This window comes from Erinaceus europaeus, chromosome X, assembly GCF_950295315.1.
Source record: "Erinaceus europaeus chromosome X, mEriEur2.1, whole genome shotgun sequence".
In the NCBI taxonomy this organism is placed as follows: Eukaryota; Metazoa; Chordata; class Mammalia; order Eulipotyphla; family Erinaceidae; genus Erinaceus; species Erinaceus europaeus.
In genome coordinates this window covers 123,221,401-123,245,833 of record NC_080185.1, presented here as the reverse complement: position 1 = coordinate 123,245,833, position 24,433 = coordinate 123,221,401, and the positions used below count along the sequence as shown (strand labels likewise).

Below are 24,433 nucleotides of genomic sequence, written 5' to 3'. Positions count from 1 at the left end.
CATTTTTGCTGCTCGTCTCTGACAAAAAGAATCAAAGAGCCAGGAACTCACCACACATAGTGCCCTCTGGTACTTCTCTGTATAGTGAGGCACTTAATCGATGCTCCATACATCGCAGAGGTTCTTATTCTCACAGTTACTGAATTAAAAGAAAAAAAAATGTATCCAGGGGGCCAGGCGGTAGCATAATGGGTTAAGCACCATGTGCTTGTGAAGCGACCCCTCTGCGGGTGGGGAGCCAGGGGCTGGAACCAGGTCGCTTCACAGGCGGTGAAGCAGGTCTGCAGGTGTCTGTCTTTCTCTCCCCTCTTTGTCTCCCCGTCCTCTCTCCATTTCTCTCTGTCCTATCCAGCAGTAACAACAAGGGCAACAAAATGGTGGGGAAAATGGCCTCCAGGAGAGTGGATGTGTGGACACTGAGCCCTAGCGATAACCCTGGGGAAAAAACATGTCTACATTTCTTTCTGATTGTGAGATTAACATGGACTACTTTTAAGTACCTACATTGAAGAAGCAAACATTAACTCGGGAAATACTTATCTTAGTAGTATTTCTTTTCCCATGCCTTTTTTCCTCGTGTATTTATGTATTTATATGTTGTGCCTCATTGTGGTTTACAAGATTGTGAGATTATAGTTCCACACCACACCTACCACCAGAGTTCTGTGTCTCACCCACCTCCCAGTGTAACCACCAGAGTTCTCACTGAGTCTTAGAAACAGTTCTTGTTTTGTTTTGCTTTCTCTACTTGGTCACGTGTGTCAGTTCTCTAGCTTCGACATATGAGTGGAAACATCTGGTAGCTCTCTTTCATTCTTACTTATTTCACTAAACACGTTCACCTCCAGTTCCATCTATTTTGTCCCAAAGGACACAAAATCATTTAGTTTTTAATTGCACGGAGTATATACCCCATAAACTCTTTGTCCAGTCATCTGTTGATGGGCAGGTAGACTGCTTCCACTCTTTGGTTATTGTGAATAATGCCGCTCTGAACAGAGGGGTGCACATGTCCTTGTGAATTAGTGTTTCAGTGTCCTTTGGATAAACGCCTACAAGTGCTATTAGGACTCTCCAGACAGTCTTCCAAAGGGGCTGCCATTCCCACCTGCAGTGGAGCAGAGAGAGATCCTTTTTCTCCACAACCTTGCCAGCATCCGTCCATCGTTTCCTGATTTGTTGATGTTAGTTAGCCATTCTGTCGGTGTGAGGTGGCATCTCAGTGTAGTTTTAATTTCCAGTTATCTAACCGTAAAGGAAGTGGAGCATTTTAAAAATATGTTTGTGGGTCATGTGTCTCTGTTCTATGGGAAGCTGTCAGGCCTGAAAGGTGGTGCACCTGGTCAAGCGCACACGTTACCGTGTCCGATGAACCTTTTTTGAGCTCCTGGTCCCTCCTGCAGAAGGGAAGCTTCATCAATACTTCAGGTGCTTTCTGTCTCGCTGTCTCTCCCCCTGTCCCCTCTCAATTTCTCTCTGTCTTATCAGATTAAGAAAAGAAAAGAAAAGGCCTCCAGGAGCAGTAGGTTATTAGCACAGACACTGAGCCCCAGTGGCAGCAAAAGAAAAGAAGAGAGGGAGTCGGGCGGTAGCGCAGCGGGTTAAGTGCAAGTGGCGCAAAGCGCAACGACTGGTGTAAGGATCCGTGTTCGAGCCCCCGGCTCCCCACCTGCAGGGGCATCGCTTCACAGGCGGTGAAGCAGGTCTGCAGGTGTCTATCTTTCTCTCCCCCTCTCTGTCTTCCCCTCCTCTCTCCATTTCTCTCTGTCCTATCCAACAACAACGACATCAATAATAACTACAACAATAAAACAACAAGGACAACAAAAGAGAATAAATAAAGAAATATAAAAAAAGAAAAGAAGAGAAGAAAATCATCTAGTTCTTTGGCCCGCTTTTTCTATGGGGTTCTCACTCTCTCTCGTTCTCTCTCTTTTGCTTCCAGCATTATTGTTGGGTCTCAGTGCCTGCACCACTCCACCACTCTTGGTATCCTTTCCTTCCTTTCTTTCTTCCTCCCTTCCTTCCTCCCTTCCTTCCTTCCTTCCTTCCTTTCCTTATTACTTTCTTTTTCTTTTCCCTGATAGAAACAGAGAGAATAGAGAGAGGCAGAGAGAAAGGAAGAGGAAAGAGAGACACCTGGAGCACTCCTCCGCCAGCCATGAAGCTGCCCTGTGCTGCTGGAGACCAAGACTCCGAACTCAGGTCCTCATGAATGTGCCTCTTCTGAGTGTGCCACCACACAGCCCCTACTTTCTCTCTCTCTCTTTTTTAATTGAAATATGGTTGGTTTACAAGGCTGTAGGTTTAATATTTGTTAATGTTTGGGGATGGATGAATGAGTGAATGAATGAATGAAAATAAAATAGTCACTGTAGACTCAGTTAGTCTACCTGGTAAGGCATGTGCCTTCTCCTGTACTCAGGCCAGATTCCACTCCCAGTACCACGTGGGAGTTCCATGGCACCAGACGAAGGCTCTGCTGCCCCCCCCCCCTGAAAGCATGAGCCAAGGAGCAGGGAAATCATGCGTGTGTGAGAAGGACTGAATTATTTGAGAGATGCAGACCCAGAGCACCCTCTGGCATACGCAGTGCAGGGATGGAACGCAGGCTTAATACATGCAAAGCCTGTGTTCTGCCCACTGAGCCACCTTCACACTTTCCTTTAATTTGTTGAATGAATCACCTCTGTGGTTTTGTGTCAGTTTGAGGATGAATCTTCAGTGTTCTATACATTTGAAGTTTCTAAAACATGGAGAATTTTGCATCACTTTATTATTAATGAATGACTTAGGTAAAAGTGTGTGTATCCTTTTATGAAACATTTTTCATCATATGGAAACAATGACATGCCAGGTCGTTTGTGAAAAGATAAACATTTAAAGAGAAATAGCTGTACTACTACTAACAACAAAAGTTAGAATATTTCAAAATGATTCTCTTTATAGTTTCATATTAGGTGTTCATGAAGAATATTAAATTGCTTTTAGCCAGTTGTTTTTAGAAGGAAAACCATATTGTTGTTTTCTCTTTGTTTCCCTCCCCACTTTAAATCGGAATTCAAAGGTTTCCCCCTAAGACGCACCCTTCTCAGCTTTCTGGAACTTTCCAAATTCCTTTAGGTGTTGCAGTGATCTTTTTTCTTTTTCCTCTGCACGTAACTCACTCAGATATGAATATTAGCATTTGGAAAATAAAATATATTCTTAAGTATTCAATATCAAAACCTGTTTCTTTGCAATTGGAACATTTATTTAAGCCTTTCTAATAGCTATTAGATAGTTGGATGAAATCATTGTTTAAGTATTTTTGAAGTAATTTTGTATCCCCTCTCCATTATTACTAGATCATTTTTGAAGCACAACGTGGCAAGGGCAGAACAGGAGAAATCGCAGTGGATGGTGTCTTGCTGGTCTCAGGCTCGTGTCCCAGTGGCCTCCAATCTGTGGATGGTTGAAAGTTCCTGTTATCTTTTTATCATCATGTTTGTTTGTTTGTTTTTATAATTTCAGTTCTATGATTTTTATATTACATTGTAGACCCCCCTTGTTTTCCAAATGCAAACTCAAAAAATGTGATGTATTAAAAAGTATTATGGTAAGACACCTTTCTTGCATGCTGGTTACCTTAAATGTAGTCACACTGTGTCTTGCCATTCCGTTCTGAATTTAGTGAATGTGGGAGTGGCAGAGACATATCTAACTCTTTGACTTTTTGTATTAGTGATTTAATAATGATCGATAAGATTGTGGGATAAGAGGGTACAATTCCATATAGTTCCCATCACCAGAGTTTCGTATCCCATCCCCGCCACTGAAAGCTTCCCTATTCCTTATTCCTCTGGGAGTATGAACCAAAGATCTTTGTGGGGTGCAGAAGGTGGGAGGTCTGGCTTCTGTAATTGCTTCTCCACTGGACATGGGCGTTGACAGGTCGATCCCTACCTCTAGCCTGTTTCTCTCTTTCCCTACTGGGGTCGGGCTTCAATTATTTTCTATTGGAAATTTTAGTATATTTTTAAATGAATTCTAACCCTTTGACTTTAAGGCACTTCTGGAAAGCTGTAACATCACAAATAGACTTTTGCCTTAGCCTGACCTTTTAGAGCCAAACTTGCATATTTAAATTCTTGGGAATAATAATAATAATAATAATGTCCAGATAATCACCTTGTGTCTTGGTTTGAGTTTTCTTTTAGTGTAAAAAATGTGTTGTTGATTAAATGGCTAATTATGTATATGATCATTTGCTTTCTTGGAAAATGTGATTGTTATTCATTCTCTGTGGAAATGCTTTCTGTTTTAAAAAAACTCTGAAAATACCTTGGTGCTGAGGAGGTGGCTCGGCAGTAGAGCGCCTGGCTCTACTTGAGGGCAACAAAGAGAATTCTGAAGTGTTTCCTTTAAGAATTCATACTGAAACCTTTCCAGATGAAGTGACACCATGTCTGCAGTTTGCTCCAAAATGATGTGAGAGTGGGGAGATTTGGGAGAAGGAACCAGAGGTGGAGTCAACCACCTTTTTCTGTAAAGAGCCAGATAGTAGTTCAGGCTTTCTGAGGAATACAGCTTGGTCACAAGTCCTCAGCTCTGCCACTGGCCCACGAGCTGTGGTGAGTTCACCTTTGGTTTAAAGGAGACCAGCTCAGCCACGAGTTGACAGCTATTACAGCTGGGAAATGAGTACACAATATTAGCAGGGCTACTTTTTCTAGGTTTGAAACTTTTCACAGTAAAACGTTTTAGAAAACTAAGAAAATGAACTATACATTGAAAAGACTACCATGATAAATGCTTCAAATGAAATCATCCAGAGCTCGAAAGCCCTCAGCTGTCTGTAAAAAAAATTCTCCTAATAATTCCTTAGCAATCCGGGAGACTTGATATGTTGCTGAGCTCTAGGCCTCAAAACCAAGTTGGCATTGGTCTTCAGAAACAAGAGAAAGCAAGCGCTTCCGGGTTCAGACCAGCATAGCTCTGACAGCTACGTAAGTGGAGGCCAGCTCTAGAGTCCAGCTTCTTCATCTGGACTATGTATTTGCACAAGAGCCTTCAAACTGTGACTGACAAGGCACAAGATGGTCTCTCCCTGCCTTTCCATATAGTAGAACATGGAAAGCCTGGCCTCTCTCTGCCTCACAATTCTCCAAGTGAGGGTGACAACATGTGTGCCCACTCTCTGATGTCATAGTGAGGGCATGTGTGTGCAAACAATGCCCCAGCCTTGAGCCCCTTAGCTTTTGCTCACTAGGTGTTCATTCATCTACTTCTCTTTCTCCGGCTTCCATTTTCTAGGGGGAAATACTTACCTTCCAATCTTACTGAATACTGGCCTGCAGGGTTTTCTCCTTTTCTTCAGTATGAACAAGTCATGATCCCAAGGTGATTCTACTAATCTACACAGCCACCGCTATCAGACTGAGGTATGTAATTCCTCTTCTACCATCATCAAAAGGTTATTGGAGGGGGTCGGGTGGCAGCGCAGCGGGTTAAGCGCACATGGCCTAAAGCGCAAGGACCAGAGTAAGGATCCCAGTTCGAGCCCCCGGCTCCCCACCTGCAGGGGGGTTGCTTCACAGGCAGTGAAGCAGGTCTGCAGGTGTCTGTCTTTCTCTCCTCCTCTCTGTCTTCCCCTCCTCTCTCCATTTCTCTCTGTCCTATCCAAGAACGACAACCACAATAACAACAGTAGCAACAATAAAACAACAAGGGCAACAAAAGGGAAAAAAAGAAAGGTTATTGGAAACTGAGACTTTAGGCGAACCAACCTAAATGAAGCCACACCATTTACTTTCGTGACCCACCCTGGAGGGCCTTTACCCAGTCTGTGGATCACATCCATTTGCTTACTGTGTGCTCCAGGGTTTGAGAAATGCCTCTTAATGACCAAGGAGGACCCTCTGTCTTCCCATATAGACTTCTGGTTCCATGTGGACACTGTAACTCACTGTAGCTCATCTCTCAGCTTGGGGAAATTGATGCCCCCTGAAATCTCCTGGATCCCTAGCCTGGCCTGAGATATCTTGCTGCTCACCCCCCCCCACACACACACACACGCACACTCACACACCTTTTTTTCCTTGGATGCACAGAATATGTGTAGGGTGACTATGGAATTTTTTAACTTTTGTATTTATTTATGTATTTATTGCTATCAGGATTATCACTAGCATTTGGTGCCTGCACAGTGAATCCACTGTTCCTGGTGGCTATATATATATATATTTAAAAATTTTTTTTTGATAGAGACAGAAATTGAGAAGGAAGGAGGCTGAGAGAAAGGGAGAACTTACTTTTCTTCCTTTCTTTCTCTCCTTCTTTTTATTGCCACCAGGGTTATTGCTGGGGCTTGGTGCCGACACTACAAATCCATGCCTCCTGGAAGCCATTTTTTTCCATATTTTTTCTTTCTGTTTAATTTTTATTTATTTATTTATTAATATTTATTTATTCCCTTTTGTGGCCCTTGTTGTTTTATTGTTGTAGTTATTGCTGTTGTTGTTGGATAGGACAGAGAGAAATGGGGAGAGGAGGGGAAGATGGAGGGAGGGAGAGAAAGACAGACACCTGCAGACCTGCTTCACCACCTGTGAATCGACTCCCTTGCAGGTGGGGAGCCAGGGGCTCGAACCGGGATCTTTACACATTGTCCTTGAGCTTTGCGCTACCTGCGCTTAACCCACTGCGCTACTGCCTGACTTCCTCTATTTCATTTTTGACAGGACAGAGAAATTGAGAGAGGATGGGGGTTAGAGAGGGAGAGAGAAAAGTAGACACCAGCAGACCTGCTCCACTGCTTGTGAAGTAGACCCCTGCAGGTGGGGAGCAGGGTCTCAAACCTGGATGCTTGCTTATAGTGATATGTGATCTTCACTGGGTGTGCCACTGCCCGGCCCCCTGGAACTTCCTTTTCCAGAACCACTATGGAAATCTTCCAGTCAGACTACAGGATAGCAGTTGAGTGATTTGATTTCTGCAAAATAAATAGCAAAGATAACCCTGGACCTTGAGGGACAACTATCAAAGTCTTGGAATGTGTTACAATCTCACCCTTCTCTCCATAGTGGTCATTTGTTTGTGAACCCAGTATTCTTGCTTTGCAGGATATTTCATGCGTTTGCAGAACACAACAGGGCAAACTGGGTCATGACTGTTTAGCATCCTTACAGGTAAATGCAGTTCTTTTCTTTTGCTTTCTTTCTTTCTTTCTTTTTTTTTTTTTTGCCTCCAGGGTTATCACTGGGGCTCGGTGCCTGCACAACAAATCCAGTGCTCCTGGAGGCCATTTCCCCCCCCATTTTGTTGCCCTTGTTGTTGTGCCTGTTGTAGTTGTTATTGCTATTGTTATCATAGCTGTTGTCGTTTTTGGATAGGACAGAGAGAAATGGAGAGAGGAGGGGAAGACAGAGAGGGGGAGAGAAAGATAGACACCTGCAGACCTGCTTCACTGCCTGTGAAGTAACTCCCCTGCAGGTGGGGTGTCGGGGGCTCGAACCAGGATCCTTAAGCCGGTCCTTGCGCTTTGCGCCATGTGCACTTAACCCGCTGCACTACCACCCCGCCCCCAAGGTAAATGCAGTTCTTTGGGAAAGTGGAAAACTACAGAACTGACAGCCTGAGTCACTGAGTCTTCCCCCAGCACAAGGCTGAGGCGTAGTTAGACACGTTTCTCTTTTGACAGCTGGCTTTAATTGCCTGTTGGCACAAACTTATTTTCAGTGACTTTTGGTTTTAGCTTTTCCTTTTCTCACCAATTCAGAGACCATGCAAGGTGGCTTAGGCTGGTTTAACATCTATAAAGGCAACTTAGGGCCAGGCAGGCAGCTCAGCATAAGAGCACAGGACTTGCATGCCTGAAGCTACAGAACCCCCTGGCTCAATGCCCAGCACTGCCATATGCCAGAACTGAGCAGTCCTCTGTCCTCTCTAACTCTCTCACATACACACAATAAATATTTTTAAAATTCAGTGTCTTTTAAAAATAAACTAGAAGCCACTGTCAAGCATCACACCTTTTTTCTCTCTCTCTCTGTAAGTCTGCACGGTAGTGATTGCAAAAGGTCACGTGTCTGTTCTGGCCCTGCTCACAGCGTGTATTGACCTTGCGTGGCTGCAGCCTCCTACGTTTGGTCAGGAGTCAGCAAAGTCACGTGCACTTTAGGGTTTTGTGCAAATGTGTGCAAAGAAGGTCCTTTGTATGTGGAGGATGGAGTTGTGTCACTGATGACCTTTTTAGAATTCTGACATGTTTAACCATCCTGTCTTTGCTTCACCAAAGCTCACGTTTTCCAACTGCACGAGAGACTTCTGTAAGATGATTCTTAGATGTATGGAGCCCAGACACTGGCCTGGAGCTGAAAGGGCCGCCTCAAAGGCAGAGAGCTCCCCTGTGTGTGGTCTTGACCACCAGATAGATCCTCTGTATCTCTCTGCTCAGACTGCAGTAGAAACCTATTTTCATTCTAGGTTGTGTTTGCTTTGATTGTGAGTCATGGTTGCCCCCACCCTGGGGCTACACCTGCAGTGTGAAGAGACCCAGAGGAAATGGAATTGGGCAGGGAGGGACTAGTTGGCCCTTCCCTTCTCAGTCACTACTTTGAGCTCACCGACTGTATTGCTTAAAACACATTGCCCTTTGTCAGGTGCAGAAAAATTAGTCAAGAGTGTGTGAAACTTGGGAGATAAAAGAGAATTTTTAAAAGAAAGCTAACATTTGCAGTGAAAAACAAAACCATACATATCTACACCATGTATAACCCAAAACAGAATTATCAACTAGCAATCCCACTGTTTGTAATGGTCCCAGTGGACAATTCAAAACTTATCATTTCTTTTTTTTTCTTTTCTTTCTTTCTTTATTTTTTTTTGCCTCCAGGGTTATCGCTGGGGCTCAGTGCCAGCCCTACGAATCTACTGCTCCTGGAGGCCATTTTTCCCATTTTGTTGCATTTGTTGTAGTTGTTATTGTTGTCATAGCTGCTGTTGTTGGATAGGACAGAGAAAACTGGAGAGCGGGGGAAGACAGAGATGGGAAGAGAAAATAGATACTTGCAGACCTGCAAAGCGACCCCCTGCAGGTGGGGACGGGGGGGGGGGGGGGGGGGGGGGGGGCTCGAACAAGGGGGCTCCTTACTCCATGTGCGCTGAACCCGCTGTGCTACCGCCCAGTTCCCGTGCTTATCATTTCTATAGTGAGTAGAATGAATAACTAACCTGGCCGCCACTCCGTGAAATGCTAGTGAGAAATGAGAATGAAGAGAAGGTACTCGGGTGAATTTTTTTTTTTAATTTCTTATTGGGGGATTAATGGTTTACAGTCGACAGTAAAATACAATAATTTGAACATGCATAATCTTTCCCAGTTTTCCACATAATAAATAATTCAACCCCCACTAGGTCCTTCTCTGCCATCATGTCCCAGGACCTGAACCCTCCCTCGCCCCCAACCCCAGAGTCCTTTACTTTGGTGCAATACACCAACTCCAGTCCAAGTTCTGCTTTGTGTTTTCCCTTCTGTTCTTGTTTTTCAACTTCTGGCCCCTCAGGACGATGGTAAAAGTTTCTTCACCTCCTCACCCCCTTCTAGTCCCGTGACTGTGCTTTGTAAATCTCTGTCCTCCGGAATCTCCAGCTGCAACTCCTGCCCAGCCAAGCTGGCTGCTGACGCTGACACTTTTCCGAGCTCTTCTCAGAGTGCTCGCAGTGCCCCCTGGTGGCAAACAGCGGAGCCCGCCCTTAGAATCTCCTGCCTGCTTCCTCTGCCTCCCCTCCACTCTGTCCTGTGTCCAGGCTTCTTTCAGGGTTGAAAATCTGGATTGCCAGACCCGAGGCTGCAGGATCGAATCTCATCCTCCCCAGCGTGACGTGAGTCGAGGCTGGGTTGAGGAGCGTCAGGCTAGCGGAGCAGAAGAGAAGAGGAGGAGATAGAGGAGTGAATAGATGGTAGTAGACATTTTATTACGATATTTTATGAATCATAATGCCTCAAAAACAAAGCTGTTATTAAATATTTTAATTGCTAAGACTCTCTCTAAAGTTTAGTGATAGCACTCGGGCCTTGAATTTGAGGTATCCTGGGGTCAGTTTACCGCCAGCACCGCCAATAGCCAGACCTGAGCAGTGCTCTGGTCAAAAACAAAACAAAACACAAACACAAACAAACTTGGCATCTTCTTGGAACAGAAAAAGGATATTAGACAGAAACATGGGGAAATCTGAAAATAGTGTGCATGTTACTACTTTTTGATGCCCAAATACATTTTTATTTGCTGTATCAATTTACATTGAAGACTTCGGCACTTCATGGGGGGGGGGGGTTCTGGTTTACAGCACGGTGGTCGACACACAGATACGACCTCCGTGATAGGTGTCTGCAAGACACTGTCTCCCCACCACCAGGCCTCAGGAGCCCAGCACCCTTCTATCGCACCCCATTCCCTCCTTCCTCAGAGTCCTTTACTTTGGTGCAGTACAGCACACCCAGTCCGAGTTTCACCTTAGACTTTCCTTTCCTGCCCTCGCTTCTTAATTTTCATATATGAGTGAGATCTGTCACTATTCGACCACCTCTTTCTGACTTATCTTACTCAACATGATACCTTCGCGGTCCACCCAAGATATGGCAAAAGAGGTTACTTCAACATTTTTAACAGCTGCATAGTATTTCTTTGTGTGTGTATATGTACCACAGCTTTCTTAGCCACTCGTCTGTTTTTGGACATCTGGGTTGCTTCTAAGTTTGGGCTATAACACATTGTGCTGCTGTAAACATAAGTGTCCATAGGCCTCTTGGGATGGGCGTATTTCTTTCCTTTGGATAGATCCTCAGCTCTGGAATTGCTGGGTCTATGGGTGGGTCTGTATCTGGTATTTGGATGAGTCTCCAGACTGCTCTCCACAGGAACTGGACCAACTGACATCCCCACCAGCAGTGCAGGAGGGTTCCCTTGTCCCCACAACCTCTCCAGCATTTGTTTTTTACTATCCTTTCTGATATATGGCATTCTCACAGGAGTGAAGCAGTATCTTGTTTTTATTTGCATTCTGCTGACCAGCAGTGACATTGAGTATTTCTTGGTATGTCTGTTGGTCCTTTGAATCTCTCTTTGGAGAAGTTTCTGCCCATGTCCTCCCCTCCATTTTTAAAATGGGGTTGTTTGCTTTTTTATTATTTCATTTCATAAATTCTTTTTGCATTTTGCTTATTAGTCTGATGTATGGTATGGAAAGATTTCCTTACACTCTGTCTGTCTGTCTGTTTTGGTGATGATTCCTTTGATGCACAGACTGTGGTTTTTTACTTTGGTGTATTTTTGTTTTCATTCTCCTCACAATTGGATTTGAATTGTCAGAAATATTTTTAATAAGTTCTTATTTTGTTATTTATATGATATGAAATATATATGTGCTATGTAAGCATAAGAAAGAATAACATTTTAGTCTCTCAATTTGTGTTCTTTTTTTTCATGTAATACAAGATTTTTTCCAGGTCATAGATATTTTTTTCTTTTTTTGCTTCCAGGGTCATTGCTGGGGCTTGGTGCCTGCCCTATGAATCTACTGTTCCTGGAGGCCATTTTTCCCATTTTGTTGCCCTTGTTGTAGTTTTTATTGTTGTTGTTCTTGTTGTTGGATAGGACAGAGAGAAATCGAGAGAGGAGGGGAAGGCAGAGAGGAGGAGAGAAAGACAGACACCTGCAGACCTACTTCCCTGCTTGTGAAGCGACCCCCCTTATGCTGGTCCTTGCGCTTTGCTCCATGTGCGCTTAATCCGCTTATGCTTTGCGCCATGTGCACTTAATCTGCTTATGCTTTGCGCCATGTACACTTAATCTGCTACACTACCTCCCAGCCCCCCCCCCTATTTTTTTTTACGTTTTTACCAGAGCATTGCTAAGCTCTGGCTTATGGTGGTGTGGGGGATTGAACCTGGGACTTTGGAGCCTCATGCATGAGAGTCTCTTTGCATAACCATTATGCTATTTACCCTCCACCCTAGAAATTTTCAATAGAAACATCACTTTCAGTAATTATGTTATTATATTATATAGATTTAATTGAAATTATGCCTTAAATTTGATCTATTCTTGGACAGTAAAACATTTACATGGTATATAAACTACGAAAGTACAAAAGGAACATATAGGGAAGATCCTTCCTTCTAGAAAATTCTCTTTTTATTTCTTTATTGGGGAATTAATATTTTACATTCGATAGTAAATACAATAGTTTGTACATGCGTAGCATTTCTCAGTTTTTCATATAACAATACAACCCCCAGTAGGTCCTCTGTCATCCTTTTTGGACCTGTATTCTCCCCCCAACCTACCCCAGAGTCTTTTACTTTGGTGCAACATGCCAATTCCAGGAAAAACTAGGTGATCAGTCCTATTCCACTGGTCTATGTGTCTATTTTGGCTCTAGTACCAGGCAGTTTTGATTAGAAATATGGGAAATCTTAATATAGTGTGAATGTCACTTAATCCTTTCAAAAAACATGTTTCTTAGAATCTTAATTTCACTTCACATGATCTATCTCATAGAAGTAAACTCAGCTAGAAGTCAGGCGGTAGCGCAGCGGGTTAAGCGCACGTGGCACAAAGCACAAGGACCGGCGTAAGGATCCTGGTTCGAGTCTCCAGCTCCCCACCTTCAGGGAGTCACTTCACAGGCGGTGAAGCAGGTCTGCAGGTGTCAATCTTTCTCTCCCCTTCTCTCTCTTCCCCTCCTCTCTCCATTTCTCTCTGTCCTATGCAACAACGACGACATCAATAACAACAATAATAATAAAAAACAAGGGCAACAACAGGGAAAATAAATAAATATTAAAAAATTTAAAAAGGACGTAAGCTCAGCAGCGTGTACACATGTAAACACACAAAGATTTGGAAATAAAGTAAATGCCCATAATAGGAGATCATAGAATGTCATACAGCCATTCAAAAGAATGGATCAGACCTATACCCCTGATTTGCAAGGATGTTTGCATTATTGTTGAGAATTAAAAAAAAAATTTTAAATGCCCCATGTTTATAAAATACTGGCATCTCTGAACACTGCTGGAATTTCCAGTAAAGCAAGAATCTGAAGGGTGATGACTGTGCAGGAACAGCAAGAGCAGGAGGTAAAAGAGAGAAAGACTCAGGCAGAAACAGGACACTGCTTTGCCAGTGGGCGCCATATCTGCAATTGCTTCAAGTCTACATGGCAGATTTAAAGGGCCTATGTGGAACCAGCCTTGAACCAAGTTGTTTTTAAAAAGGCACTTGAGACTGCTGTTTAGAGCTGTAGAAGCCACAGGCTCTTAAATGAACCCCAGGGAACTGAACATGTTATCACATGTACCCTTGTGGTAACAGGGAAGCCAAGAAAACTCTCAGGTGTCCCAGCTGCCATAGAGACACTGCCCCGCAGTAGGGAAAGTGATTGTGACCTCACAGCAGAGTTCTCATCTCAGGAAACAATCTGGGAAGAGAAGGAGTCTGGGATCGTCCTTCACACACAGGGCTCTGTTTAAGAGACAGCAGGAGTCATAATATTATGTCACTTCTTCAAAACATTACAAATATTTTAAGCACATGTATAAATTATATGGTGACCTTAAAAACAGATTCACGGTTCGAGCCCCCGGCTCCCCACCTGCAGGGGAGTCGCTTCACAGGCGGTGAAGCAGGTCTGCAGGTGTCTGTCTTTCTCTCCCCCTCTCTGTCTTCCCCTCCTCTCTCCATTTCTCTCTGTCCTATCCAACAACATCAACAATGGTAATGATAATAACCACAACGAGGCTACAACAAGGGCAACAAAAGAGGAAAAAAATGGCCTCCAGGAGCGGTGGATTCATGGTGCAGGCACTGAGCCCAGAAATAACCCTGGAGGAAAAAAGAAAAAAAAAACACCAAAAAACAGATTCATAGCGGGTTAAGCTCACATGGCGCGAAGCACAAGGATCCCGGTTTGAGCCTCCAGCTCCCCACCTGCAGGGGGGTCGCTTCACAGGCGGTGAAGCAGGTCTGCAGGTGTCTGTCTTTCTCTCCCCCTCTCTCTCTTCCCCTCCCCTCTCCATTTCCGTCTGTCCTACCCAACAACGATGACAATAATAATAACTACAACAACAAAACAACAAGGGCGACAAAAGGGAATAAATAAATAAATTTTAAAAAAATTAATTTAAAAAACAGATTCATAACTATACTGTGCATATATTTTGACCAAAAGCAGTGCAGTTCTCCCTATGTATAGTGTTGAGACATTCAGGCACAGGAAATTGCTTTGTTTGTAAAGAATGACAGGTCTGGAGACTAGAAATTTTCTCCTGGAAAATTTTGTAGGTGAGAAGCCAGCTGGAGTAGTGTGAGACCACCTACGGTCTTCCTCTCAACTAATCTGAAACGGTAGGTGTGTAGACAATGTGACCGAAATTATTGCTGCATTACATAAATAGTGAAAACACATTTTTGTCTAGACGTTGAGCAATATTTAGATGAGCACTGTATTCACTGGGAGCAGAATGGATAGGTTGAGTAGTTCAGATGTCACTGCTTAAAGACATTATTGGGGAGGAGAGCAGGCGATGGCACACCTGCTTAAGTGCTCACAGTACAGTGTGCAAGGACCCAGGTTCAAAACCCTGGTCCCCACCTGCGGGGGGAAATCACCACGAGTGGTGAGGCAGTGCTGCAGGTGTCTCTCTTGCCTCTTTCCCTCACTATCTCCCCCTCCCTTTTCAATTTTTCTGTTTGTATCCAATAATAAATAACAATTTAATTACAAAAAGCTATTATTGGGACTACTTGCTTTGAATTCAGGCACAGGTGCCAGAATACACACCCTGACAACAGCTTCTGCGAGCAAAGCTGGAGCCTCCTGGCCCCGCCCCAGACACGCCCCCAAACCGCCCACCGTCCTGGCTCCGCCCACCGGTCGCTCTGAGCAGGCGCCATTTGCCCAGCGCGCAAGCGCGAGGTCCAGAGTCTAAGCACGTGGATTGGCTGGATGTTTGAGGTCGCGCCCCGGGAACCGGAAGTGGCCTGTGGGACTCTAAGGCCGCGGACCGCTCCTGGGCTTCGTTTTGACTTCTTGGCGAGCCGCGCTCAGGCTGCGCTCGCGTATCTCCGCCTGCGCCGCGCCGCGCCGCGCCGTGCTCACGTTCGCGGTGGAAGCCCACCCCTGCTCGGGAGGCTCCCAAGGCGCCCGGGAGTTGCCCCCACCGCCCTCCCGCCGCGGCTCCGGGGTGGGCAGATCGCTCGGGGCCGCTGCTACTTGCCGCTACTTTTGGGCGGGGTCTCGGACGGCTGGCAGGAGCAGGCTCTGCGGGACGCCCCCCACCCGGGGGCCCCTGCGCGGGCCACGGGTCCTTCCCGCCGCCGCGCCTTTGCTGGCCACATGGAAGCACCGGCGCCACGTCGGACTGCGTTTCTGGGCCTTGCGCCCCTGGAGAGGTGTGCGGGCTGTGGCCAGAAGTCGAGGTCTCTGTAGACCTTAGAGATCTAAGCGACAGGAACCCAGGTTACTGCTGCTGGTTTCTTACTAGCCTTTTTTTTTTTTTTTTTTTTGCAGATTTCCCTCACTGTGATTTTTCTGTATGACAGAGTTTGGGCAGTTTTAATGAAGGGCTGCATCTTGACCACACTACACCGTTAGTTATATTTACAATACTTTATGTGCAGTCAACAAATATTCAGGGCCTACTCTTGCCGACACTGTCTAAGCTATTTTTATGTGCATCCAGAAGCTAGGGTATGTATCGGTGTTTAAGCATTCTCTCTGGTAGCACCCACTTTAGAACTGTGTTCACTGGGGTTGCTACAAGCTAGCTAAGTCTTAGACATGCTATTGAGCACTTGAAATGTGGCTAGTCTCTGTTGAAGTGTATCCTAAATGTAAATCAGGGAGCTTTGGAGAATTAGTATGAGGGGGCTGGGTGGTGGCGCACCTGGTTGAACGCAGATATTACAATGCTCAAGGACCCAGATTTGAAACCCTGCCCCCCCACCTGTAGGGAAAAAGCTTTGTGAGTGGTAAAGCAGTGTTGCAGGTGTCTCTCTCCCTATCTCTCTCTCTCTCCTCTCCATTTCTGTCTCTATCCAACAAATAAAGATAATTTTTAAAAAATTATATAAAGCAGATAACACTTCTCAATTGACGGTAACTCTCACTGTTGAAATAGCAGTCCTTTGGACACACTGGGTTAAATAGATTCTCAGTTTAATGCCGGAAAACTGTCACGGGGAATGTCTAGTGTTTGTGGCTTCCACTAGATACTGTTGGGTCCCATTGCTCCAGAAAGGAGTCAGCAGACTAGCCTGCAGCCAAATGCAGTTATCCTGGGAGCTAGAGAGCCAGAGCATCCCTCGAGCTTAAGCTGCAAACCTCGAGCTTGCAAACCTTAAGCTCCACTCTCCCACTCTTGCCTGCTTTTGAAGAAAATCTTTTTTGGCCCCCCAAAACACCCCTTATGGGATCTCTTTGGCTGCTTCTCTCGCTCAAGAGAGCTGAGCAGTCCTTATAGAGCCAGGATGGCCTGAGAAGTGGAGTCAGTGCCTGACCTTTTACCTGAGTCTGCCTGCCCTCTGGTCTGAGAGATTTATCTAACGGTTTCATTGTGGATTCGTGCAACTATCAGCCATGCTTACTGGTTCTAAGCACTTCATTATTCAACTGTCTCATTAAATCATTTTATTCCAAAGATGGATTTCCCCCCTATTTTACAGGCAAGCAAACTGAGGCACAGAATGGTCAAGAGCCTTAGCCAGCTTCCTTTATACACTTTACTTCTGGAAACTGTCTTCTTGACACTCCTCCTCCCCAACAGGATTGACTAGAGCCCCGTTGATTAGCCTGCGGTAGGCACCATGCTTCTTTCTTTAAGGTGCCGGGATAGAACCCAGGGCCTCCCACTGCAAGGCACACTCTGCTGTCTTTGTATGTGGTACCAGGGATTGACCCCAGGGCCTCAGGCTGCAGCATGTGTTCTGCTCAGAGCCACCTCCCTAGCCCCCTTTCCTTTTTTAACTTGAATTTTTGGAGTGGTGTCTTTTGGAACTAGAACTAAGTGCGGTCAGGTGAGCACAAACCGGCCAGTGGGCAGCTCGACCCAGTGAAGCCCCCAAGCAGAGAGGAGAGGGAGCTGCCTTGATGCTCTGCACACGTGACAGGAAGCTGTTGGTTGAGTCTAGAGAACACTGGCTGTGTGCTTGCTGGGTATGAATCAGAAGGCTGGCATTCTTTGTGGTCACTTGAAAATAGCAGGCAAAATCATTTTGTTTAATGTGAGGCACTGCTCACCAGGAGGTGGTGCAGTGGATAAAGCATTGGACTCTCAAGCATGGGGTCCCGAGTCTGATCCTAGACACCACATAAGGCAGAGCAATGCTCTAGTTCTCTCTTTCCTGTCCTCTGCATAAACCCCCTCCCCTTTCTCTTTCTCTTTCTTCTCTCTCTCTCTCTCTCTCTCTCTCACTAGTAAGTAATTCTTTACAAAATAATACTAAGATGATGGTGACGTGAGACACACCGTTTAAAAGCCATGTGTTAATCCTTGGTGTTTCTAACAGGCTCCCTGGATGCCGCCACGTCCCTGTGTTGGGCTGCTGTGAGGAGCGAGATGACTGAGTATACAGCGTGGATGGACGCGCGCTTGACATGCCACTGCTAAAGGTGCGCGGCAGGACTGGCGGCTCAGGAACTCCCAGCACTAGGTCACCACTTGTGATTCGCCCAGAATGTTTTCGGGTGACGCGCGCACAGAATCGTTTTTAATAGCTCCTGGGTCCGTGGGGCTTCGTCTAGCCCAGTCCGCAGTTGAGGGGTGCTGTGTCTTGAGGGGACTGTCCTGCTGCTTCAGGGGAGTCGAGCCTGTGTGTGCAGAGCTGGGGTAGCAGCTCCACTTCCGTCCCCATCACCTGGGGAGCTGACGAATGACCCAGGCTGGCCCTCAGGTTCTCATCTGTTCTGTCTGGGCTGAAGCCCCGACCTTATGTGGATTTGTGTGGGGTGTTTCATTTCTCCCAATGACTCAGATTTGGAGGCGGGGCTGAGAACCAGGCCTGGTGAGAGGAGTGCCAGGCTCAGGGGCAAAGGTAGAGAGTTGGGAAATGGGCAGTGCCTGCCAGAGCTGGAAGGGGCTTTCCTTGCCTAGCTGGCCAAGGATAGGAGTGTGGGCTCCTGCTCCTGAGGGCAGAGGCAACCTCTGAAGGGCCTTAGGCAGGGACATGAGGGTATCAGTTCTGAAGATCTGAACTAGAGTGACTTCTCTAGCCGAAAGCAGTGAGTCAGAGCCAAGGCAGTGAAGAAGTGGAAGGTCTGGCCAGCCGCCAGGGAGCCCAGCTTGCATGGCACGTCCCTCCTGCGTGGACCCTAGCAGGCAGACCAGTGCCTGTCCTTGTAGGGACGCCACTTCCACCGTAACTGACCACCTGGAAGGGCTGCCAGCTTGTTCCAGGCCAAGCTCTGGATCCAGCATCTGTCAAAAGCTAGGCACATAGTCAGTGCTTTCTGGGCACACTTTATGTATTTACGGCACTCTGAAAACGTCGCTGTCCCACTGCACATTATCTCCTCGCAGAGCGAAATGCTTTCTTTCTCTCTGCATGGTTGTCCTGCCGGGAGAGAAGCCAGTTTAGTGGGATTTAGATGCTGTTTAAAACAGGCAGGAGACTCAGGACCCGGGTGGGGGTAGGTTTATTCTAGACACTGGAATGATTCAGAGTGCAGCTTTTTGATGGTAACCCAAACAACATTTATGTAACGGTTCAGTCCTTGGTGTCATCAGTAGATGCGCCCTTCCGTATGTGAAAACAAAATAGGAGTATAGGAACCAGTATCACAGTTCCTCAAAAAAATTGAAAAGGGAATGACATAGTGACATAATGACATAGTGGGGGTTGTATTGTTAAATGGGAATCTGGGGAATGTTATGCATGTACAAACTATTGTATTTACTGTTGAATGTAAAACATTAATTTCCCAATAAAAAAAAAAAAGGAAAAAAAATTGAAAAGGGAGTTACCGTGTGCTCCAGCAGCCCCACATTGGGGTATATCCCCAAAAGAGTTCAAAGCAGGGTCTTGAGATGTGTACACCCACATCCAAAGCAACCCTGCTCACAAGAGCCGAAAGGTAGAAGCAGTCCTGTGTCCACTGAACGGATGGTTACAAGATCCGTGGAGTGCGCACAGTGACTTCGCCTTGAAAAGGAAGGGATTCTGACGCAGGCTGCGTCATGTCTCATCAGCCACGATACTATCTGCTTCCACTTGGGGGATCTCTGATGGTAGGCAGGTTTCTAGACTAGGCAGCAAGTAGACTGTTTGAAGCTGGGTGTAGAAAGGAATGGGAAGTTGTTTAATTAGAACAAAGTTGGTTTTGCAAGATGAAAAGACTCTGGGAGGTTGGTTGCACAATGATGTGAATGTACTTAAAACACTGCTGAGCTCTCCATTCCAAAATAGCTAATGGGACGGCAGGTGGCTCGGCGGCCAGTGTGAGCCTTACTCTGTGTGAAACCCCAGATGTGATCCCTGACATCATGTTGGCAGCACCAGAAGTCCATGGGTGGGGGAACAGTGCTTGGTGTCTTTCAGAAATAGGGTTATGGAAGTCAGGCGGCAGAAATAGAGTTATGACCGTCTGTTTTACAGTTCTTATGTTTTGCCACAATTAACGATTAGAAGTAGGGCTGGCAAGAGAGCTTTGCGGTGCACACCACCCAGAGTTGAGCCTGGCCCCCACCGCACTGGGAAACTTTTGGTGCTGTGGTGTCTTTCCCTCTCTGTTTCAAAAAGTTGGCCTAGAGTACTGAAGCCCTAGCAACAACAAAAATAAATAAAAGTAAATAAATAGAGAGGAAAGGTCAATAAAAGGACCTGCGAAATGGAGGGCCCCGTGGTCACACATCAACGTGTGAGCCTCTGCCCACCTAGCGCACATGAACACAGTTTTGCTGATAAGACAAAGCAGAAATAGCCCTTCAGGATCCCTTGAAGCTCTGACCTTGTGTTGGGCAATTCTGCTGAGTTTAATATTGCCCAAGCTCCTCATGGCCCTCTAGACCTGTCTCTTATTAGCCACCTTGCTGGCTTCCAGCAAAGCGCCCTCCTGGACAGTGCTGGTAGGAGGCCACCAACTTGGCTGCTGCCACTAGGAGTTGCTCGGCATCCCTCATTGCCACTTGTTTGCTCGGCTTCCTTCGGATCTCATGATCTCAGACACACAGTTCTGCAAGATGTTTAGCAATCAAGGGTGCATTTGCTTGCTTATTTTGGAGGTTGTGTGTATGTTTTTCCCATGCCGTCTCGCACTGCACGGTTTACTGAACCTTTGACTGTTTCTTTTCTTTGCCCAGAGCACCACTGAGCCCTGGCTGTTGGCAATGCCAGGGATTGAACCTGGGACCTCTATATATAAGTCCCGTGCACTGCCATTTCACTGTGTCCCAAGCTGAGCCTTTGATTCTTAGGAAGACCTTTGACTATTTTCTGTCTCTGAAAGTGAACTTTTTGAACATAAGAAGAGATGTGTTCTGATTGTAACTAGGTGTTGGCTGACGCAGAGCTGTAGCTTCATGGTTTCAGTACATAAGGGCATTAAGGCACTAAGGTGTGTGCAAGTCTGTCTGTCTGTCTGTCTGTCTGTCTGTCTGTCTGTCTATGTGAGCCTGCATGGATCTGCGTGCTTGGCCAAAAAGTGGACTTGAAAAGCCAATTTCCAGGGAGGGAGTGTAGACTTGTTATTGTGAAGCAGAAGCCCTGAATGGATGTCTCCAATTCCCAGGGTGGCCACTCTAAGCAGCACTCTCACCTTCGTGTGGAAATACTGATGTGAAAACACAGAGCTTTGGAATCCAGAGCCATTGGAGTCCTAACTCTTCCCACTGGCCACTACGAATCCTTTGATGTGGTGGGGGCCGGGCTGGACTCAGATCCACGTTCCGTGTCTTCTTTCTTTTTCAAGATTTATTCAGTATTAAGAGAGCGATCAGAGCAGCGCTCAGTTCTGGTGTATAGTGGTGCTGGGACTGAGCTGTCTCCACAGCTTCCATCCCTATTGTCAATAGGCAGATATCTAAAGTGCATATTGTGATTCCGTCACGTGCACACATTATTCTGTTCGATTGACAACTTGTGTAGTTATGAAAATAGAATATATTCATCAGAGGAAAGACAAAGACGAATAGAGCGACACACAGAAGCTTTACCATTCAGAAACTGCCACTATTTTATCTATTTTCAGTCTTCTCTCTTTGCATGTGACACTCCAAGAAAATGTGGGTCACGTGGTCCGGGAGGTGGCGCAGTGAATAAAGCACTGGATTTTCAAGCATGAGGTGTCTCAAGTTCAATCCCTGGCAACTGGCAACGCATGTACCAGAGTGATGTCTGGTTCTTTCTCTCTCTTTTTCTATCTTCATGAGTAAATAAATAAAATCTCCAAAGAAAATTAAAAGAAAATTTTAATGTGGGTCAGACTTTGGACTGGGCTATAATCTCAGTGGCAGAGCACACGCTTCCCATACATAAGGCCCTGGGTTCAATCCCCAGCACACCCTAAGAAAAGAGAGGTATCAGATTCTATGTTGTTTTTCATACTAGTTTTGGTCTGGTCCATTTCCCCTACTGTACAATTTGTCAACTTATGTTAGTATGCTTCTAAATTCTGCTTTTAAGACCCCTTCTGTTGCATTGCTTGAGGCTGTGGTCTATTTACATAATCATTGTTTTCACTGATTTAATCCCCACTGGTTAGATGGAAGCTTTCTATGTTCTGTTCGCGCTCTTTTTTTTTTTTTTTGCTCCGTCCCCTCTCCTAGTCATTTCCTTTCCCTTGTCACTTCTGGTGAAGAGATGCATAAAAGGCGATGTATCTGATTAATAAACGAGATACTGCTTCCCAGCTCAGCCATGAGTCCCTGGTCGTCTATCTCCCGCCGGCGAAGCTAGACCGGCAACTGGCGCCTTGAACAGGGACTGGCAAACTTAGAGTGCCCTGCTCTGTGGTTTTTAGTTCATTCACAGCTGTGCAACTCATCACCACAGTCCACTATGGAGGGCTTTCTCGTCCCCCAAGAAAACCCCACACCTGGTAACAGCCACCCCCAATCCCCTGCCTCCAGAGGCCCCTCCGGCTGCCCTAGTGAGCCCCTCCTCTGCATTCTGTCTCTGGATTTGCCTGTTCGGGCTGTCTGACGTAAACGGGCGCAGTGTTCTGCAGGCCCGCTCAGGCCATCCCCTGCATCAGGGTCTGACTCCACTGTGTGGAGCTGCTGCGGCTTCTTAATTCACTGGGGCTGATTCTACGTGTTGTCTGTTGTGTGTAATGTGTGCCGCTTTTTATGGAGACATGTTTTCCTCTCGTGTGCCGTGCCCCATGATAGCTTTTTATCTTCGGTCTACAGAGTTTTCCATCCTGACTGTTTACACCTGACATCCATCCTATTATGACTTTCCTCCCATGCCATTCAGTATCCTCCAAAAACATGCTTCTCAGTAATCATATTACTGTGAGCTGGGAGTCGAGCTCCTTTATAGCTACTTCAGGGCCTTCTGCTTGCTTCTAAACTTGAAGAAAATCCTTGCATCAACAGCCTCTACATCTCATTTCCTTGAAATAACTGTGGAAATAGAAGGACATGAAGTTTGACCGTAGTCCTGTCTATTGCCCTGCCCGTGTTGTTAGCCTCTGTGTGCAGAGAGGGTGATTTAATATCCGTAGTCATAGAATGGGAGCCTCTGGGGTCCCTGCCGTTGAGATGCTTGTGTGCCCATGAAGCCCTGATGGGCCAGAGCAGGTGTGGATCCACAGGCAGTCTTTGGGCAAAATCGCTCCTGCTCATTATGTGGAGAGAAAAATAGACTGATTAGAAAGCAAACATGGGCCTGTCCTGGATGGGAGTCACCCTCACACAATCCCCAAGAAATGTTTTACAACTTGAGAGAGGGGGCGGGGAGGGAGGAGGGAGAGAGGGAAGGAGGGAGAGTTAGTTCATGGAGCCAGATTCTGACATCGAGACTAGTCAGTCCGAAGTCACCGGTTACTCAGAAGTCAGTGAACATGATGCAGCCTTTTGGCGTAGGGGGCCCACGCGGCCAGGCATGGGCTGCCTCCCGAGCCCTCCGGTCACGATGTTCTCAGATTCCTCAGGACATTAGCATCCCCCCTTTCTGCCCTGATTCACATTCTTTGATATGCACAAGTGCCACTAAAACATGATAAGGTCGGCAGGTAGTTTGGGTGTTTAGACGAATATGGGGGTATGAATATGACCAGCCTTGCTCAGCTGCACCCCATGATGGAGACACTGGCGTGATTTCACTCCAGCATGAGCACCAAACGCTACCCAGAGGAGTTGAGTGTTGATCTGGAAAGATCACTGATTGCCGAATTAGAGATGAAGAAATCCAGACCAAATTCCATCCACAGGGACTGACTGATAGTGCCCTAGAAAGATCACTGACTGTAAATTGATGGTGGAGAAAGTCACAGCAGATCCGCCAGTGAGTCTCTCTTGAATAGCAGCGGTTCATGGCAGAAGCTGGTCACAATGCCCCCTCCCTCTTATGATACTTTTTCTTTCTTTTTGTTAAGAACAGTAACAATATGGAAGAGATAATGTCTTGGCTCCCTCCCCCTTTTTAAACTACTACAAATCAGACTTCGGAGACAGAATCCATGCTACATTGTAGGTTTGGGTTTCTAACACGTCACACGCATTTTCCTTGGAGAGCTCAGAAAGAGCTGCACAGGTAACTGGCAGGAAACATTCTGCTACTGTCAGGAGTCTGCATCCGGCAATCAAGCTTCCTAAAATGGAAACCTTTTCTCTTTTCTTTGCAGCTGTGAAGATGTCTGACAAGAAGCACATCGCTGCCAGAGCTTCCCTTATTGAGCAGCTGGTGTCTCAAAGGGATTTTGAGGATCTTGGCAGCCACCTCACTGAGCTCGAAACTCTTCAAGTGACTAAGGAACACCTCCAAGAGACCGATGTGACCAGGGCTGTGCACAGAGTCCTTAAAAACTGCCCCACGGTGTCTTTGAGGAGGAGAGCCAAACATCTGCTGTCAGACTGGAAGGCTCTGTATCAACCTCAGGACAGTCCTAGTTCATTCCCTGTGGGTGGGGAAAAAGAAGGCAGTCCAGGGCTCGCTCTTGACCCAAGGCAACAGGAGTCAGTAGGCGTCTCTATTTCTGATTCTTTGCCCCTACCCCAAGATGTTCTGACAGAGGCCACGAAAACGCCTGGAAACGGCGCTGGCCAAGTGGGACCTCCAGAAAAACAGTTCAGGAGGGGCAGTGACAAGAGAGCCAGTGAGCTGCTGGGCCCCACAGCGCCGGTGAGAACCAAGTGCACAGAACTGTTATATGAAGCTCTGGCCGCTTCTTCTGCAGGCCAGCCCACAGCTACCTTGCGGCGAGACTTCGCGAGACAAATTGAAGAGCA

The 24,433-nt window shown here is 46.2% G+C and overlaps 2 protein-coding genes across 6 annotated transcripts in view; both read left to right on the top strand.

The window, feature by feature from the left end:
- EGFL6 (EGF like domain multiple 6) overlaps window positions 1-3,606 on the top strand; it is a 61,546-nt gene extending 57,940 nt beyond the window's left edge. For all 5 annotated transcript variants that reach the window (XM_060183045.1, XM_060183043.1, XM_060183042.1 and 2 more), the window contains one exon: window positions 3,348-3,606. In XM_060183045.1, the coding sequence (XP_060039028.1) occupies window positions 3,348-3,458 (111 nt within the window). In that variant the 3' untranslated portion in view covers window positions 3,459-3,606. The remainder of the gene's footprint in view (window positions 1-3,347) is intronic.
- A 13,102-nt stretch (window positions 3,607-16,708) lies between these two features.
- Window positions 16,709-24,433, top strand: part of TCEANC (transcription elongation factor A N-terminal and central domain containing) — a 10,670-nt gene continuing 2,945 nt past the window's right edge. Inside the window, exons 1-3 of the mRNA XM_007517477.3 lie at window positions 16,709-16,841; window positions 17,553-17,655; window positions 23,830-24,430. Coding sequence (XP_007517539.2) covers window positions 23,838-24,430 — 593 coding nt within the window. The 5' untranslated portion in view covers window positions 16,709-16,841; window positions 17,553-17,655; window positions 23,830-23,837. The remainder of the gene's footprint in view (window positions 16,842-17,552; window positions 17,656-23,829; window positions 24,431-24,433) is intronic.